The sequence below is a fragment of the Ailuropoda melanoleuca genome, unplaced genomic scaffold, assembly GCF_002007445.2.
Source record: "Ailuropoda melanoleuca isolate Jingjing unplaced genomic scaffold, ASM200744v2 unplaced-scaffold11123, whole genome shotgun sequence".
Classification (NCBI taxonomy): domain Eukaryota; kingdom Metazoa; phylum Chordata; class Mammalia; order Carnivora; family Ursidae; genus Ailuropoda; species Ailuropoda melanoleuca.
The window spans coordinates 2,412-21,184 of record NW_023179531.1 but is presented as its reverse complement, the minus strand read 5'-3'; the positions used below and the strand labels follow the sequence as shown (position 1 = coordinate 21,184).

The following is an 18,773-nucleotide window of genomic DNA, read 5'->3' as shown; positions in this document are numbered from 1 at the left end:
TGATGTGTGTCCCCCACGTGTGACATAGGTGTCCCCGCCTATAACATGTGTGCCCCCAAGTGTGATGCATGTGCATCTTGTGACTTCCGTGCACGAATGTGACGTATGTGCCCCGCGTGTGACTGACGTCCATCCATGTATTCAGAGCGTCCAACCCCAGGCTGCTCAGCGGGACCGTGTTTGCAGCGACAAGAGCAATGTGACTGCCCATCGCACGTGGAGGGACCAGAGCCACGTGGGGCCGTGGGAACTGTCCATGAGGCTCTGCCCTGCAAGTAGACGCAGGTGCAGCCCTGTCCTAGCTGTGCAGAGACAAGGGGGGAGCAGAGCAGTGGGCGCCGTGGGGTCGTGCACGAGGAGACACACGTAGGCACCTGTCAGTGCAGAGACCCCCTCTGGAGGGACACACAGGAACCTAGAACAGCACCTGCCTGTGGGAAGGGCAACTGGGCAGCAGGGCTCAGAGGTCAGGGAGAGGCTGCGTTTCCACCTCCAGCATCCCGCCGTTACTGGAAAGCACGATCTGCTGAAAATTCGAGAGTTTAAAAGCTGCTGGTTGTGGCTGAAATGAGAGCTTCTCATCCTCGGAACGGGGACAACGCTCTGCCACCTGCGGGCATCGGTGGGTTGTCCTGCGATCATAAGACACTCAGAATCTGACGAAGCCGCTGACACGTGGGGAATGGGGATCCCGTTCATGGGAACCTGTGGTCTCAGATGTGAGCGACAGGTGAGTCCCGCTACCTGTAAAACCCACCGCAGGCTCTGACACAGTGAGGATGATGACAAGGAGACACTTCCTGTGGGCGCTTTCTCATGTGTTGTCACACTGAATCCTGGCAGGAGCCCGTGGACACGCTCACCCCTCGTCCCCGGGGTTCCCACGTGGGAGCTCCAGGCTTAGACAGTTTAGGAAGTCGCCCAAGGCCATTCAGTCAGTAAAGGGCGGATCTGGACCTTGAACCTGGGTCTGTGTCACCCAGAGCTCACGCCTCATGGACATGCTAGCCAAGAACCCAGGCCTGGGTCCTCAGGACCCCTCACTGGGTCCACGAGTGGTGGGGGTTGCACTCCCTGGGATCCTGCCTCAGTTTCCTGGGGCCGAAACAAGACAGTGTGTGGCACCTTAAACAACAGAATCTTACCGTCTCATGGTTCTGGAGGCTGAGAGACCAAAATCAAGGTTTTGGCCAATTTAATTTCTGATGAGAGGCATGGAGCGCTGTGCCAGGGGGACCCATGGCATTTGTGTCCCGACGTGCTAGGAGGAACCTGGTAACAGTGTTGTCCAGCCCAGCCCTGTATAGCTTTTGTGGGCCTGGTTGGGGCCTCACCCCTCCCTGGCTGTTGGCCAGAGGCTGCAGTCCATCCCTCCCCATGGGGGCCTCTCCACAGGGCAGCCCACAACAGAGCCACCAGCAACGTCACAGCAAGCAGGACACAGGGTAACAGCAAGACGGTGTCACCCTCATGTAGGACCTGCTGTCCCTGAGGGCCGTCCATCCCATGAGTGGCACGTTGCTCCTTAGAGGCCAGTCCTGGGGGCGGCCCCCACTCCAGGGGCAGAGCTTGCCCGGCCTGTGGGCAGGAGGGTCTCTGCAGCCCCGTGACAGGCTGCCTCCTGCACTAATGCACTCGGGATGGACCGAAAACAGGCTCGTGCTTTTGCTCCGACCTCTCCTGACCTTCCTGCTCTCACTGTCGGGGGTCAGGGCGCCGCAGGTGAGCAAGTTCGCGGGACCTGTTCAAGGGGACGCTCCCCTGGGACCAGGAGGGATCCCAGCCTCGCCCCCCATTCACGGCTCTCTCCCGCTGTCCAAGAGTCCGGGGAGCACACGGGGCGGATCTCATGAAGCAGATGGTTCTGGGGGTTCCTCCTTTATCCCTAACGAAAACCTCTCACATTTCCTGTGTCCTGTGCCCTAGGTATCTGCGGTGCTCTGACCCAGAGCTCTGGAGTCCGTGGTTCCGGAGTGGGGGATTCTGGAATCCCTGATTCTCTGAAGAGGACGCAAGGAGATTCTGTGTTGTTTCATGTGATCAGAAGTCCAGACTTATCTCCAGAAGTCGAGCTGGAGAAGATGTCTTGGGGCATTGCATTAGGGTCCAATTGGACAGCCATACTGCAGGTCATTCCTGGGTCAGATGTTCCAAAATGGTTCAACTTCCAGGACAGGTTTGAGAAGAGGGTCCATGTGCCCAACACAACGACCCTGAGGATTGATGACCTGACCCTTGGGGACAGCGGGCTGTACCGGGCTCGAGTCAGCTACAGTAACGGAACAGAAGGTGACCAGGATTTCCACCTGACGGTCTATGGTATGTGGCGGCCCCTCCCCTCGACCCATAGCAGACCTCCATCCTCTGTCCCTGGAGTGTCCACGCACCCCGATGGCAGGATCCCTTCCAGACCGCAGCCTTCAGACTTGATCTTCTCCCCTGAAACTAGATGCCGTGTGTTCAGCACAAATGCAGGCAAAGCTGAGGTTCTCACCGGGGATGAATCACTTCTGTGCCTCAGGAGAGGAACACGGAACGGGGGGAAATGGGGACTTGGCCATAACACTCACTGTCCCCATATGACTCAGGGTGCTCAGTGTGACTGTCAGCTGTCTAGTGCTGCTGTAACAGGTGACTGACCCACAGGGGCTGACCACACCACTACCTGAGGGTCCTCCTGGGCTGTAGGGCAGGACAGAGACCCCAGAGCCTCGGCCATGAGCTCCACATGTTGGCAGAGCTGCTCCTCTCTGGAGGCTCCGGGGTGAATCCACTTCTGTTCCTGTCCCTCCTTCTAGTGGCGCCCACACCCCTGGCTCGTGGCCCTTCCTCCCCCTTCACAGCCGGCACTGGAGGGATGAGTCCCTCTGGCCCTGCGTCCCTCCCTCCTCCTCTCCTGCCTCCCTCCACTTGCGAGGACCTGTGATCACATGGGGCCCATCTGGGAATCCAGACCTTCTCTGGTTTAGGGTCAGCTGGTTAGCAGCCTGTTTCCCTTTGTCATGGAACCTAAGACACCTGCAGGTTCTGAGCGTCAGCACATGGCCATGGTTGGGGACACTCGTCACCATGCAGGATGTGAAAGCCCACGTGTGGTTCTCCCTGCCCCGTCCCCTGTCCTTCTCCACCCCAGCCCGAGGCAGCTCACTCAGACTCACGGGTCCGGCTCTAACCCTCCACAGACATAGGATACGTTCACAGGTCAGCCCTTCCTCAGAAGCTCAGTGAGCAGCTCTCTCTCCCTGCACTCCCCCCTGCACAGGGAGACGTCCTGCTCCAGAGAGAGTGGCCTGTGCCGCTCAGGTCTACGAGATTCCCCAGACTGACTGTCGGTCTGTCCCTTGTGTTCATGTGTAGACCCCAAGTTCAGTGCATGTTCCAGCCACACTGGTGGTGGCCAATCTTAGGGGCACCAATGTGTCCTGCATTAGAGTCTCTCCTGGTAGGAGCCCACGGTCCACATCCAGGCTCCCAGAGCCGGCCAGTGACCATCTCCTACATGGGGTGTGCAGTCCCAGGCACCACTCGAGCAGGAGAAGCAGGACTGGGGCCTGGACAGGGACAAATCCAGTCCCAAATTCTCCTTCTTCTAGGGGAAGCCCATTTCTTACTATTAATTGGGTTTGGGATGGGGCGCTACCATTTATTTTTTCAGGGGAGATTTTTAAGAATTGTTCTGTCTACTGAAAACACATAGAGTTCAGGTCAGGGTCTCCCTTCTTTTTTGGCACCTGCTGTATATTTGCGTCAGTTCTGAGTTATCTGTAAAACGCAGGCACCATCCTTCTGGGGAGGAAGCCAGAGCATCAGGGAGAATGCGCAGGAGAAAGCAGGAGATGTGATGTTCGCCACTCACGTGAGCCTCTGTCCTCTTGTCTCTCCCACCACAGAGCCTGTGCCCCGTCCCGAGATCCGGGCCACGGTTCCGTCCCTCACACCAGGCTGGTGCAACGTCACCGTGGAGTGTGACACCACGGGAACCAGGGAGAACCTGACAGTGTCCTGGGAGAGTGAGGGCCTCCCCAGGGAGCTGGAGCAGAGACCGTCCGTGGGACCAGCCCCCAACCCCTGGACCCTGGCTGTGACCCTGCCCCTGAGCCAGCCCCACGCCAGCCTCACCTGTGTGGTCAGCAACCAGGTGGACCAGAAAACTGCCACCCGGGGCCTTGGGGATGTCTGTGGCCACAGTGAGTGCATGCTGCCAGAGGGGAGGGGCTCTCCTCGAGCTCATGCAGCCCTGGGTGAGGGTTCCCGGCTCCTGTCCCACCATGTTTTAGTTATCACCTACCACCTGGTCACCCCGTCCAAGACGCCAGGAAGAGCGAGTTGGAGGTGTCAGGGGTCTGTGCCCTCTGAGGGGCCTGAGCCAGGAACTCCCTGAAGGACGCAGGGCTCGGGTCTCCTCTGCCCAATTCTGGCCTCAGGAATACACTTCACACCCACCAGCTTGCTTGCGTTCCCAGGTGTGTCCTGCTCTCCTCAGCTTCCAGCCTCTGCTCAGGCCCCTACCTCTGCCCTCAGCCCTTCCAAGTCAGGGGTCCTCCATTCCCCCACTTACTCCCGTCCAGGGACCCCTTCACTGCAGCTGCTCCGGGGCCCGTGACCCCTGCAGTCCCACAGGACGGCTGCTGGGTGCAGTTCCAGCATTCAGAGAGTTTGCACAGGGGCTCCTCAGCCTCGATGGCTCAGGGCCCTGCAGGAGCTGCCGCTGTCCTGCCCTCACACTTCGTCTCCTCCAAGGAGCGGTCAGTGGCCCCACACGGAGAGCTGATGCTCTGGGCCAGAATTAGTGTCCTCTGCAGCCTGAACACCTTGAGGACAGGGGCCGCCTCTGCTTCTCCTTTGTATGCCTGTCCCACCCTCGGCCTCGGGTAGTCTGCTCACAGTCAGTGTGTCCCTGGATGAATGATGACCTGGGTCCCCGCCTGCCCCCTCATCCCTCCACCCCCTCCTCCACCAGCTGTGGGGGAACCTGCTGCCTCAGCATCTCTGATCCCAGAGGAAGCTCATGGCTCAGTGACCCACTGGACCCTCTGGAGAGAGGCTCCTGCCTCCCACTCGTCCTCCTACCCGGCTCCCCCTGCCTGGTTCCTCTTCCCTGGAGAGTTGACACAGCCATTCCTGTTCATGGCTCTCCTTCCTGGAATGTCCCCCAACCCTGAATATAGGGTAATCTCCTACTCCTCCCTGAAGACCAGGTTTCTCCATCACCTCCTCCAGGAGGCCCTCCCTGAAGACCTGGGTGCAAGCTGTAAAGCTCTCGTGCCCTGGAATGGCTCTGGCTGGCTGCCTCTGGCGTGTTCTCAGCCCTCCCCCCCGCTGAGGGGCTCCTCAAGGGCGGGCACCATGTTCCGTTCCTCTCAGCACCCCGGCCCCAAGCAGGAGCTCGGGCATGGCTGACGGAAAGCACCTGCCGTGGTCCTCCCTCTTCAGCTTCTGACCAGATTCCTTCTGACGTCTCCGTGTGTGCGGCCACGGGCGTCTTCACGGCTCTCTTGCCTTAACCTTCCTCACTCCCTCTGTGCCATGGAAACATTTCTAACAGGACAGACCACTGCTGACCCTCTGCCAGGCATCCTGGTGGCTGTTGCGATCGTGCTGCTGATCCTGGGAGCTGGACTGTACCTTTGGAAGAGACGTGGGGAGAAGAAGAACGTGGAGCCTGGGAGAGGCAGGTTGCACTTTTCCTTCCTGAGCCCAGACCCCTCCCTCCCCCACTCTTCCTGGAGCTTGCTCTCTCCTGCATTTTGCAGCTCAGGGAATGTCCTGCAGGAGGCTGGCAGGTGTGGCCATGGCCGTAGGGTCATGGCGGGGGAGGGTCCAGGTCTCCAGGCTCAGACTCCAGCTCCGTCTGTGCGTGACTCAGGTGCAGGATCGCAGGAGGGGCACAGGGACCCGGATGCTGACATACTGTATGCAGAGCTGAGCCAGCCGGAGTCTGGAGACAGGAGGGACAAGGTGAGGCTGGGGGAGGGGGCAGCCTGGGTTCTCCCCAGTCCCTCTGTTCCTGGGTGTGTGTCTGTCAACCCAGTCATCTGCACGATCTGGCCTGGATGCCTCGGTAACCCTTTCCAGACGACGCAATATTCACTAAGAAATTTCTCCTTGGGCCGGTGAAGTGCTGGGCCCTTGGGAAGGTCATGTCAGCAGCACAGGGTCTGTGTGGGTCCCTCTGGGCGGCTCTGTCCCTCAGCTGCTCCAGGAGCCCTCTGTCTGCATTCCAGGGTAGGGGAGCCCCTGATCTAGAAGACGAGAGCCCTCTCACCACTGTCTACAGTGAGGTCGGCAGGCCAGGCCAGGCCACAGTTGTGATTTAATGGGAAGAAGCAGGAGAATCCTGCCCTCTGGGGACACCTGTCTCGTGAGCGTGACGCCTGCAGCTCGGGTCCTGCCTCCTCCACCTCTGAGGCTCTGAGCAGGGACTGGATGGATCCACCGTCAGTTATTTCTGTGCTAAATCGTTCCACACAAGGTCACCGTGAGACACACACAGGGGTAGATCATTGGGGAAACTGAGTAAATAATTTGTACAAACCTGTTCCAGGACTGCTCAGCCTCAGCTACGTGTCAACCCCTTACGGCCCCGCTCTCCCCCTGGTCTGTACGAGCTCCTCGGGGCTCAGTTAGGACTTTTCCCTATGCTCCAAGGCCCTTCTCTGGGACATGTCATCTCCTGCATTCTTCTCTCTGGCTCTTCCCCCTGACCCTGCTGGCTCCTCCCCTGCAGCCCTCACCAGGTCTCTGTGCTGCCCCTCTCCACGCCTAAGCCGTCATTTGGGTCGCCTTACCGGGACCTCTAGAGCACCTGGAAGTGACCTGCAGGTGACACCATTGACTCCCCTTCCCTGCTCCAGCCACCTGTGACCTCAGATTCCCTGACGGACCCTGTCCTGGATCCCCCGCCCACCTGTCGCCCTCCCAGACTCCTCAGCTGTCCTCCCAGGGCTGCTCTTCAGTCACAGGGTGGGGTTTCTGAGCTTTTGGGCAGGACCCTTCCCATCTCCTGTGTCCTCCTCTCTCTGGGGCCCCTGCCCCGTGGCCTTCAGTGACCAGTGACACCGCTGATGCCCAGGGAAGTCTCCCCGCCCCATGCCTTCTGCTCAGCCCCATCCCTGCCCTCCAGTCCCACCGGCCTCTGAGTGGGGGGTCCCACTCCGCACTGACCTGTGCTGGGCACCTGTGTCCTCCACCATCTCTGGCTTCCTTGTCTCAGGAAATGCCCCCCCTCCCGGCTCCTTGCTCCCCACTCAGGGCTGCTGCTGCAGCGCCTCCAAAGTCTCAGGCCCTGTGCCCAGCACCTCCGCTGCAGTGACAGGATTTTATTTTCACAATTTCAGAGGGAAGAAAGAAATCCGGAGTCTTTACTTGTTTCTGGTACTTACTGAACAGGAAATAGGCAGAGTTCCCTAGAGCAGCCCACATGTCCCTCAACTCTCCTTCCCGAACTTTGGGGCTGTGGGGGCAGGCTCCCCCATCCTCACCCCTGCCCCTGTGTCCTCCTCCAACCTCTCCCCCTGCGGTCACAGTGCCCACTTCCCCTTCTGTAACATCCGGGACCTGGTGAGAAAGAGCAGGAGCTCCTCTCCCACAGGAAGGAAAGCAGAAGCAAGGATCACCTGTGTAATCAGGAAATAAATGTGCATATTTTGTTTGCAAGAGACATGGGAGCCGTTCACCTGAGTCCATGAAAAATACTGTAAGGTCACCTCTTGGTAAGGGACACATTTTATCTCCTTCCTTGCTGTACCCACAAATGCTGGGGCTCCTGACCCAGGTCCCAGAGCCTGTAGGGGAGGAGTGAGCCAGCAGGGAGCCCAGCTGGGGCTCTTCTTGGAGAAGCAGCTGCATCCAGGCTGCTCCTCTGTCCCCAGAGCTCTGCCCCTGTTGTGCCCACACAGCATCTGTCCCCGATCTCACAGAGCTGTGAGCATGGCAGCATGACGACGGCCCCAGGAGCCACCTGTGCCCCCAGCAGAGCCGGGTGTGTGCTCTGGGCTGCCCACAACCACGGAGGCCAGACGTGCTCTGGAGAAGGGGGCAGGTGTCCCTGCCTCGGCCACGGGGGGGTCACCTTACCTGTCCCTGCAGCCAGACTGCCCAGCGTCCCCCATGCTGGGGAAGGATAGGGGCATGGCTGGGGCCAGGTGGCTCTCCCAGGGATGTCGTTTCTGTCCTTCGACACTGACCCATAAGACGCTTTCCTGGGAACACGATGTGAGTCCAGCAGACTTGGGCAGGGCCAGCTCGTGATGAGCTCATTTTTATCAAGAGTCAAAGTTGACAGAACTAAGGGAGCTACTACTGCCGATTATTTCCAAGAACAATTTCTAGGGCTTCTGGGGGCTCAGTGGGTAGAACATCTGATTCTTGATCTCAGGTCTGGATTCCTGGGTTGTGAGTTCAAGCCTCACGTTCGGTGGGGAGCACACTTGAAATAAATAAGTAAATAAATAAAGGTATAATATTTAAAACAACCGAAGGACGTGACATCACATCCTCATATTGAAGTGCAGTTCTCTGTAAGTCTGCGAGGGGAAAGGTCATGGACGTATATTTGCACGTGTCCTCGAGGCGGGACACAGGACTGTTGGCAGAAAACACCAGAATGCAGAGCCCTTCCCAGCCTTTCATGGGATCGGATTCGGTCCTTTTCCGTGTGTCCTGTGCGTTCCAGGAGGGCACTTGGAGCGTGAACGCCAGGAACACGGATCCTGTAAGGATTGTGGCACCAACGTCTCTCCAGCGGTTTTTCTCCGTTTTCCTGTAACTGGAACTCATCTCCTTCTCAGAGTAAAGAGTCTCTTCTGTAGTCTGTGAGAATTCCCTTCCTACATTGCTTAAGTATCAGTCAGACAGACAGACAGACAGGAGTGGGGCGGCTGGCAGACCCACAGGTGCACACGTCACCCGCCCTTGGGTGAGCTCCTGCCTCCGTCTACACTACACGGTTGGTCTCCGGAAATTTCCTCCCTCCCAGCTTTTCCTGAAGTCCGGCCACTTGTCTATCTGTCCATCATGTCACATTTTCCCAAGTATCACTCAGGTTAGGTTACAGGCACTGAAAGAACCAGTCGAATGTCTTTATTAAAGGAGACAGGGGGTGCTGGACAGTGAGGGTCCAGATGACCGGGACCTGCTCGGCAGGAACTCCACCGGGAGTGATGGCACCAGAGCTGGTCCAAACACAGGGGGTCACCTGTGGCAGAGACATCACAGCTCCCACCCCAGCCCCACGGAGTTGGACACCTGCCAGGTCCTAGGATGGCTGCCTCCACTGCCTGAGGGGACGGCCACTGCCAGCAGCACAGACCCTGTCATCCCTGCTCCTGCATCACTAGCTCGAAGATGAAAGTCTGGGGTGGGGGTATCTGGCCCCAGGAGCCCCGGTCATGGGCTATCTCAGCTGCAAAGGAGGCGGGGGCCAAGGGGGACCCGGCATTTCCTGCTTCTGTGGGGGGACGGTGACTGTGCCTCATGAGGGAGACAATTCCCCAAATGCGGGAAGGAAGTTCACACACCGAGCAACAGATACGAAATCTGTGCCACGTCCTTTCCATGACCTTCCTGGAACTCGTAATTATCTGAACTCACCTGGAGACCCTGTCCCCCCGCGCAGGCTCCCGGACGAGGCCGGGAGCTCCGTGAGAACAGGGACCCGGTCTGCTCAGCCACCACTGTGTCCCCAGCAGCCTCAGCCATGCCAAGCGCGTCCAGCATCGACGGCAGGAGGCCGGCTGAGGACCCAACGGGGCACAGACTGTACCAGACAAGGAGAGATCAGGAAAGAGACAAGGGTCACAGGGCACAGGCCAGCAGAAGGTCGGCGAGACCAGCACCGACAGTGACCGCTGGGTCTGTAATCGCTTGGGTTCTGAGTGACCTAGTCAGGAGCAGCCTTGGAGGGGCGGGGACCAGACGCCCTGCCGCAGGGTGCTGGGGATCACGGGGCAGAGCGGGGAGAGCTGTTTCCTCGTGTTGCACACAAACAGAGGGAAACCGGGTGATTATCAGCTTCCCTATTTTGCAGTGTTTTCCCCGATTAGAGCAAAGTCCACGCTGGCTGTGAGCTGCGGGGGGAAAGAGAGCGCCCGAGGCTGGGAGGTGACAGATCGGTGCCTGACCCAGCGGTGGGGGCTCTAGGCAAGGTCAGCAACGGAGCAGCAACTCTGCAGCTTGGCCTCCTCGTCTGTGAAACGGAGCGGCTCCTCTGCTTACAAACACGCCTGTGATGCGATGGGACCACAGGTCCTACAGCAGCGTCGTGCCTGTCCCCTTCTCTTCCCCATCGTAGCTATTCCCTCACCAAATGTCCAGATTGCAATCGACCCCAGTGCCTCCCGCCCCCTGGAAAGGACCGTGGGGCGACTGTCCCGCTGCAGCTGACCCCCTCCTTGGACCCGAACGTCCGAGAGATGGAGTGGGGTCGGCGTTCTGAGCCTGAGGAAGAAGAGATCCTGGTGTCCTGGGAGCGTGAGGCCACTGGTCTTGACTGGCAGGAGCTGGAGGAAAACTCCAGGAGCGGACTCTCCCTGACGGAGACGGCGGTTTCAGCATCTCACTGGGGAAATGAGTGGATGGTATACAGGAGACGTCACATTCACACAGGAAAATCCCAGAAGGAAGCCTTCAGACTCTGTGTGTGGCGAGGTGAGCCCGTCAGGAACTCCAACAACCGCCTTATCTAATATAAATTGGCTAAATGGGTTTTCAAAAAACCAAATCTTCCTTAAGAGTATTTCCATCTTTTTTGATGCCCTAACCGTAAAAGCAAACTTTTAAAGATGTCCTCTTAGCAAAAAGTAGCTAAAATGTTGTAAAAAGTATAAAAAGCCCATGAAATGGAGGAGGGGCAGGAAGCCAATCAAAAAGATAACAGAAAATTATCTTCAATTGCAAATTATTGCAAAACTGATTATTAGAAATAAAAAATTGTATTAGAAATGTTTTTAACCAGACCCCCCTCCAAAAAAAAACTAGTTTAAAAACTCTCAAGGGACCCAAATCTGGCAGAAACCAAACAAGAAACCGGACATCAGAACAGTGAGCAGCAACCCCAGGAGGGAGACCGAGGGTTAGAACTCAACATTGGGTAAACCCTTTCCACCACTTGCCCTGCACTCCTGCCAGGAGGACCGTGGGACGCAGTCACATCCTAGACCAAGTGGAGGACACAGAAGGAGACCCAGGCCCGGCTCCTGGAGCTCCTGAGCCAGCAAGGACCCCCCACCCCCAGGAGCAGAGACCTGGGCAGACAGTGCAGGGGGAGCAGGACAAAGGGGAGAGGAGCAGAGCCTGGGGTGTCCGCCTGCCCCAAGCTCTCTCCCATCCGTCCCCTGCTCCGGGCACCACGGCGGCCTCCTCACAGGCTTCCCTGCGCCCGGTCTTCCCCTCCAAATCCCCCTCTACCTTCTCTCTGTGGAGCTTTCAGAAATGCAGGCCCCTCCTGTCCTTTCCCTGCCTACAGCCAACCCGCTCCCACCCCCGCTCCCCACAGGATCCATGGCACTCAGGAGAGAAGTCTCACCCGCTCAGAATCTGGTCCCTGGCTGTCTGTCCAGCCGCATTTCCAACACTGTCCCCTCGTGCCCTGTTCCACCTGCGCTGCCCTTCCCCGCACCTGCTGCCCACTCTTCCCTCCTTCCCGGATGCTGGGGTGGCCCGGGGGTGCCTATCTCTCACTCTCTCCTGCATCGTGGGCAAATGCTCCTGTTTCCAGTCCTTTCCTGGACCATCTTTCTCTGCCTTGCACTGGACTGAATGGGTGTGGTCTACTGTCCACCTGCCAGCCCCATTCCCGGCCCCGCCCTCTGTGGCACCTGCCGGCCGTTCTACATGGCTCCCGGCAGGCATTGAGCAGGTGTCCTTCAACTGGGTAGATGTCAGCAATATGTAAAGGAAACCTACAGAAACACCTAAAGCTTCTCGGAGTTTTGATTCTTCAAGCCTGACTCACATTCCTTCACCTGTTGAAAAGAGCCTATAAGAAACATTCATATAAACCAACTGCTGAGCAAATTCATTCCCAAAAGCAGAAGCTTTCTAAATGCCTGCGTGGGCTTCCTGACACTTTGTAACACACATTCCGTTTGCGTTTATGTTTGAATTATTGTCTATTTATTCAGTTATTTTAAAGAAGCTGTGTAAAGAGATCAATCCCCTGGTCACGTGTGCAGTGAGATTTGGGAAGGGCCACAGGTTTGAATTTGTATACCCTCCTGTTAAGGGCTTGCCAGACTACAGTCATTAGTCAAATCTAGTCCATGTCTGTTTTTAGAAATAAAGGTTTATTGGAACACAGCCACGTCACGTCATTGCTGTGTCGTATTGGGCTGTTTTCTCGTTGTAGTGGCCACGTTGTGTAGTTGGGACAGAGATGACACGGCCAGCGCCACCGAAAACGTTTACTGTCTGACCCTTTCCAGTAAAGCCGCCCATCCCGCCCCGGATGACACTGCTGACACAGGGGATCGTGTAACTCTGTGGGTTCTCCTGGGGATTAAAGAAGGTGATGGAAAGCCCGTGCGGCTGTGCCTGGGAGTCCACACCTGCTCCGTAAACGGGAACGACTTCTTCCCTCTGCTGCTGGAGTACATTCCACTAATGAAGTTCCTCATTATACTGTCCTTGCATTCCTACAATAAATGCAACGTGATCGTATTGTATCTTGTGATTTTATTTGCTAACATTTAATTTAGGAAGTTAAGGTCTCTGTGTGTGACTGACTGTAACCCGTGGGTTAGCAGATGTGTTGTCCTGTGTTGGCTCTGGGATTCTCCTTGTCTGACGTGAGTGGTAAAGCCGAGCTATACTTTCACGATCTGACAAACCTGCCACCTTTTCGAAGCTGGAACACTGTCTATAACACAGGACTGTTGTTTTCCCTGGTCATGGGCAGTGCTCACGCCCCGAACTGTGTGTCCTTCATGCTCTTGATGACGTCCCCTCTCTGGCCACCTGGGCTCACGTATGGTCCGGCCACAGACCTCCTGCTCCTGGAACAGGCCAGGCAGGGTCCACCTGAGGGCCATTCCACGGGCTGTCACCTGGGCAGGGAAGGGTTTCCCCCAGATGTCCACGGTCGCTTCTCACCTCCTTCCAGTCTTTTCTCAGGAGTCCCCTTCTTGAGGAAGCCTGTTCTGACCTCCTGGGGTAACCCGGAAACCACACTCCCAGGTGCTGAGCCCCCCGCCTGCTCTTTCACCCCGAGCCCTGCTCACCTTGTTTGCTCTGGTTCCCGCGCACTGCCTTTCCCCTCCTAATACAGGAGGAAGGCAGGGGTGTGCTGGGTGCGCTCCTGAACGTGCGTGAGCCCCCGGAGCAGGGCCGGTGTGCAATGGGAGCTCGTGCACTGTCTGTGGAAGGAGCGAGTCCACCATCGGGGAAGGTCTGGGTTGGGGGCTGACGGGTCCCCCCTAAGCAGCTCACACTCAGGGCGTGGATGAGGTGGGGTTACTGTGACCACATAGGGGTTCAGGGAAGGGAGCCCGGGGCCCATGAGCTGCCCTGTGGGGACAGCAACACATGGTGGAGGGCTCATGGGGAGGACACAGCGCAGCTCGGCCGCTGTCACTCACCGTGTCCTCACACTGGCCCCCGACTTCCCTGCATCAGACATTCTCATTGGGGTCCATGGAGCATCAGCTGTGAGACATGCTGCTCGATAAAGGGGGTGGGGGGCAAAGGTCAGGAAATATGGAAATGCTGCAGACCAGATCCCTTCTGAGATATTCACGGCCCCTACTCCAGGGGAACATCACATAAATGCTGGAATCTGATTTTCACAATATGTAGGACCACAGATTCACGCTCCTTCTTTCTTTTTTGGAGCAAAGGCTCTTTGGAGCTCTTGCTAATTAGGGTCTGAATCATCACCTGCTCTGGGAAATGTTCACCTAGAAGACAAAGCCGAACTCTGAGCCCAGCTCCCAGGACTGTGGGGTCCCTGCCAACCTGCGGTGGGTTCTGGGCCTGGGCCTGCTTGGGCAGGGGTGAGGCAGGGGCTCACTGGGTTAGGTCAGGGGCGGTGGGAGCAGGCAGCCTTCTCTGGCAGGACCTCTGGGAACTGGGCGGCGGGAGGCCGAGGAGCAGAGTTCAAGCAGGCAGGGCTCTGAGCTGGGGCTGGAGTCTAGAACACCATCCAGGGAAAAGTCCGGGCAGAGCCTGAGGCCCTTTGTCCTTGGTGACACCTGCCGGAGGAATACTACGTTGTTTCAGGTGCGGTGAGTTACCCACATCTGAGCTTAGTGTCCAGAGGAGAAGTGTCCCAATTCCACCCCAAAGCTTCTGGAAGCAGAGTCGTCCTCACATCCAGCGAACATGCGTTCTGCTCCCACTACCTGAAGGGCCCGTGTGACGTCTGAGGACACGAGATGGAAGGTCTGTCCTTGGCCTCTGGGGCCTGGATTTCCTAGGGAGGCCCGGACTCCCGCCCGCCGGTCTGGGACCCACAGTCGGGAGGACAGAGGTGTTGGTCCTGGGGCTGCTCTGCATGTTCATGACGCTCACGTGGCCTGGGACACAGATCTGCCCACGCTCCTGGCATCCCGTGGCCGAGCTCTCCTGCACTAACCCCGGTCAGTGTGGCCCGGCTCTGCCTCCCTCATGTGGGCTGTGCTGGCTTCTCCCCTCCCGGCTCTGGGCTTGTTCTCGGTGGATGGCGGACCAGGACCTGGCTGCTGCTGAGTCCGTGTCACCAGGGTCTTCAGGCCCCTGTTCTCAGGGGACAACCTCTTAGGACTTAGCCGAGGGATGGCGGGACCCTGTGGCCTGAATCAGAGAGCTGGACGGGGGCAAGAGGGACTGGGCTCTCCCCACTCTGCCCTGTTCGTACCCCTCCCCCATGCCCACGTCCCCCCCTTCCCTGACCCCCTGGAGGCCTGTGAGGAGAGACCTGGACAGAACAAGGACCGGTGGGCTCTCTCCCTCCCCTTCTGTCCTTCCCCCCAGGCTGTCACTACTGTAAACTTTCATGCACGAGGAGCCTGTTTTCTCACTGAAGCGAACGTCAAGGCCATTGCTGGCCAGCTGCTGACCCCGCTCAGAGCTCGCTCCTGCAGACTGCGGGCAGGATGCCCACAGCACCGGGAGCAGTGTCCTCTGGTTACAGCTGTGTGGCCTCCGTCAGGAGCAGAGACCCGGCCACGGGGCCTGAGCCATCTGTCTGCACCTGCCTGCAGTTCCTTCCCTTCCTGGTGGACGCGTGCCCCCAGCCACCCCCCGATGGGCCGCCCTGCACAGCTGCTCAGAGCCCCCTTCCTGCTGTGTTTCCCTGTCCCCTGTGCTGCTCTTGTTCCCCTGATGAAAGAAAATGCCCAGGAGCCTCTGCGTGGAGGCTCCTCCCCCTTCCCTGAGGGATCTGTGCTTCTCTCTCTGTCCAGCCTGTGGGCTCCCCTAGGACAACGACTTAGCTTCCTGTCTCAGCTTTCCCCTGCTGCACACAGTAGGTGCTCATGACCTGTGTGTGCAGGTGAGCTGAGGTGGGAAGGCTTCTTTGCTAGAAGTCTCTAGCGGCAGTTCGGTCCTCAGCCACCAGGTGGCGCTGGTGCCTGCGCTCGGGACCTGGAGGGAGGCTGCTCAGGGAGGCTTGGGGGCACAGGTGCTGCCCAGGGGGGCGGGGCTACGGAACCTCTCCCTTTGCTCCCAGACCCACCACCGGGGCTGGTCAGGGTGTCAGTGCCAGAGAAACTGGGAGGGGCTGGCAGGTCGACAGGGGGCGGTACAGACGTGAAGGTGCAGCAGGGAGTCAGGGATTAGGAGCCCAGCCTGGAAGGTAAGAGCCCAGGTGAGTGATCTGGGGTGAGGTCCTGATGTAGGAGGGGTGCAGACCCCAGGAGGTGCACTACTGAAATTAGGCTGGGTCAGCGTTTTGGGGATGAGAGTGGGGTAGGTTACCGTTGGGAATGGGGGAGCCCTTGAGGGTCCTGAGTCTGAGATCCGAGCTCATGATCCAGGTGTCTGGTGTGGAACAGCCTCAGGAGGAGAGAGGGGCCCCCGCCGCAACCCTTGAGATGGACCCTGAGACGTGAAGGCAGATTGCCCAGAGAGGTGAGATGGGACAGGGTTTCCTGCGCTGGCAGGTCATCTGGGGGACACACCTGGCTCCGAGAGAATGTTTTGACCCTGGAAGTGGAGCCTGCCTTGAAGGACAGAGAAAAGTCGGAGCACACCAGCTCCCCAGTGAGGTGTCTGTCACCCTGTCACTGCCTTCTCACCTCTCTGGGTGGCTTTCTTTTCTCGGGAGTGGACGGTCACCGTGTGAGGCAGGTGAAGACACTCTGAGAGGAAGGGTGGGGTGCAGGGCACCCTGAGGGCACTTCCCGCCTGGTCCCCACCTGGAGCGCTCACAGCTGTGGCTCCTGCCTGATTCCCCCTCCAGGCTGTGTGACCCTGGGCAAGTCACCCAGCTTCTCTGTGCCTCTGATTTCTGTTGAGCCCTGTGAGGATGCTGATGGGACTGACCTCAGCAAGCTGTTCACTGGATTAAATGAAAAACCACATGAATCGGTGATTAGCGTTAAGTACTCAGTCAGTAATACCTAATTTAAATAGCTAGTCTAGGGCCTGGCTGGCTCAGACAGAAGAGCGGCCAATTCTAGATCTGGGGGTGGTGAGTTCGAGCCCACATTGGGTGTAGAGTTTACTTCAAAAAAAAAAGTACTCTGAAGTTTGTTAACTTAGAGTTTAAAAAATCAATGACACAGAGGAAATAAATTGTTCCGTGTTCTCTCGGGCAGGGAGCTCCTGAGGACAGAGCTCATGTTTACACGTAGGATTGAAAATTGGAGCAGATGGTTCCAGAATCGAAGTCTCCCTTCCACCTGTGTGTCCCACGGCCCCTCTGCTCCAGGGGAGCCCGTCCTACTTTCTCGCGGTTCACAGTGGCTACTGGGTTTCCTCAGAGCTACACTGTGTGGGTGATGTCGATACATCAGTGCTTTATGGACCGCTAGGCAACGTCAGTGCAGACGTGTGTCCTGACCTCAGAAATGTCCACAGTGAGGACACCCGAGCCCAAGGGATCGTGCCGAACAGGAGCCATCAGTCCTGTGCAAGGACAGTCACTTTCAATCCTTAATGATGTTTTATGGCATTTACCTCTGTGTTTCTAAAAAATGTTCTTTTTTAAAAATGATGTTCTTATATCACTATTTTCAGATCAATTTGAGGCACATAGTAGTTTCCATCATGAAAGACGAGGATTTTCCTCTCTTCCTCTCTTCCTCCCTCCAACTAACATAAACTAACATACATAAAGCATGTTTTTGGTTCAAGCGATAGTATTTATAATCTATAATTCTACAAATATTTCAACTATTCAACATTTATTACCCTTTCTAGGGTGGGAACAATTAAGTACTAATTCATCCAATAGATGTTACAGTTGACTCAGTTTCACAGATGATGAAAGCAAAGCACCTCTTGTGAAGATTGTGAGACCATGAAGCCAGTAGGGGCAGAGCTGGGATTTGAGGCCCGATAGCAGGTCTGCCTCTAGACTCCGGGCTTTAACCACTAGGCGATCCCACCAACATAGCCTGGTTATGGATTGCTTACCATTGTGCTCAGTGCTGGGTACACAGTGAACAAAATTAATCCCCGGCCTTCGAGATCCTGTATTTTGGGGGGGACACTGGAAATAAACAACTGACCGAGTAGATAGGTCGGTGGCCAGTGGGAGGAACACACGAAGCAGAGTCAGGCAGGGGAGCTGCTGTTCTAGATGGGTCTCTCCGGGGAGGTGGCAGAGGCTGAGTAGGGGTGAGTGGGAACCGTGCAGGTCCATGGAAGGATGTTGCAGGCAGAGGTGACGTGAGCCAAGACCCCGAGCTGGGAGCCTGCCCACAGTGCTGGAGGAGCCCCGGGCTCAGGGATGCAGGGCAGTGAGGGGAGCAGCAGGGAGAGGGGTGGGGGAGGGGGCCTGAGCCCCGGGGAGCCCCGGGTTCATCTAGGAGGGATGGGGGGTCCGCAGAGCATGCTGAGCGGGGCAGGGGCAGGGCGTGAGGCTGGCGGAGAGGCCCAGGTGGCCTTGTGTGGAGGGCACAGCGCAGGATCGCGCGGGGAGGGTACAGCCTGGGAGAGGACCCGGCGGAGGGGCTGCTGGTGGCTTGGCCTCGACTCAGAAGCAGGGAATCTGGAGCCAAAGCGCTAGGCTTTGAATGCGGCCCTGCCCCCTCCTGCCTCACGGGCCTGGACAGTGTAGCCAGAGGGGCTCCAGGTTCTCGATGGGTAGAATGGAGACACGGAGGAGGGGGTGGGACGGGGGGGGATTCGTGAAATCCTTTGGAGTCAACAGGCCTTGCTGATGGGTCAGATGTGAGTACACGAGGAGGGGAGGTCGAGGTGGCCGATAGGACATGGGCCTGGGCACCGTGGAGGGTGGTGGTGCCCTCCTGAGAAGGGGAGCCCTGGGGGAGGAGCAGGGTCGGATCCGGGCTGAGATCCGGCGGGAGACACACGGCGTCTGCACGCATAGCTGTCGCCAGTCAATTGCATACACGGGTCTGGAGTTCAGGGGAAGGCGGTGTAGACAGAGAAGGGGTCCAGGGAGATGCCCGGCACAGGCATGGTCAGAGTCGGGGTGGGGAGCCCAAGGAGGAGCGGCCAGCGGGGCAGGGGGGTCAAGAGATGCTGGTGCCCAGGGAGCCGTGGACCTGTGTCCCCTGAGGTGTGCCACAGAATGTGGAGGGTCCAGTCAGGTGGGGACCAGGGGCAGCTCCTGAGAGACCTCCCGGGGCCCCCAGAGTCTACAGGCCTCCATCCACTGTCCCTTCCTC

The 18,773-nt window shown here is 57.9% G+C and overlaps 1 protein-coding gene and 1 long non-coding RNA gene across 4 annotated transcripts; both read left to right on the top strand.

The window, feature by feature from the left end:
- The first annotated feature begins 2,048 nt into the window (after positions 1-2,048).
- Positions 2,049-12,662, top strand: LOC105234449 (SLAM family member 8-like). 3 transcript variants are annotated; one of them, XM_034650094.1, is made up of 7 exons: positions 2,049-2,319; positions 3,891-4,187; positions 5,546-5,671; positions 5,867-5,958; positions 6,225-9,852; positions 10,028-10,647; positions 12,347-12,662. In XM_034650094.1, exons 1-5 carry the CDS (start codon positions 2,082-2,084, stop codon positions 6,315-6,317), a joined length of 846 nt encoding a protein of 281 aa, XP_034505985.1. In that variant the 5' UTR covers positions 2,049-2,081; the 3' UTR covers positions 6,318-9,852; positions 10,028-10,647; positions 12,347-12,662. The 3 variants fall into 3 exon arrangements, with proteins under 3 accessions (XP_034505985.1, XP_034505986.1, XP_034505984.1); XM_034650095.1 differs by having other exon boundaries at positions 6,225-10,647; positions 12,423-12,662; XM_034650093.1 differs by having other exon boundaries at positions 6,225-10,647.
- A 1,079-nt stretch (positions 12,663-13,741) lies between these two features.
- Positions 13,742-17,187, top strand: LOC117797677. The gene is made up of 4 exons (XR_004622647.1): positions 13,742-13,955; positions 14,215-14,573; positions 14,947-16,044; positions 16,734-17,187. It is a non-coding gene; the product is annotated as an uncharacterized LOC117797677 (long non-coding RNA).
- Positions 17,188-18,773: the final 1,586 nt, after the last annotated feature.

Excerpts from the sequence above, each read along its gene's own strand:
- LOC105234449 (XM_034650094.1), top strand. The coding sequence starts at position 2,082 with ATGTCTTGGGGCATTGCATTAGGGTCCAATTGGACAGCCATACTGCAG. Across the intron at positions 2,320-3,890 it reads TTTCCACCTGACGGTCTATG|AGCCTGTGCCCCGTCCCGAG; the intron begins GTATGTGGCGGC and ends CTCCCACCACAG. Across the intron at positions 4,188-5,545 it reads TGGGGATGTCTGTGGCCACA|GACAGACCACTGCTGACCCT; the intron begins GTGAGTGCATGC and ends CATTTCTAACAG.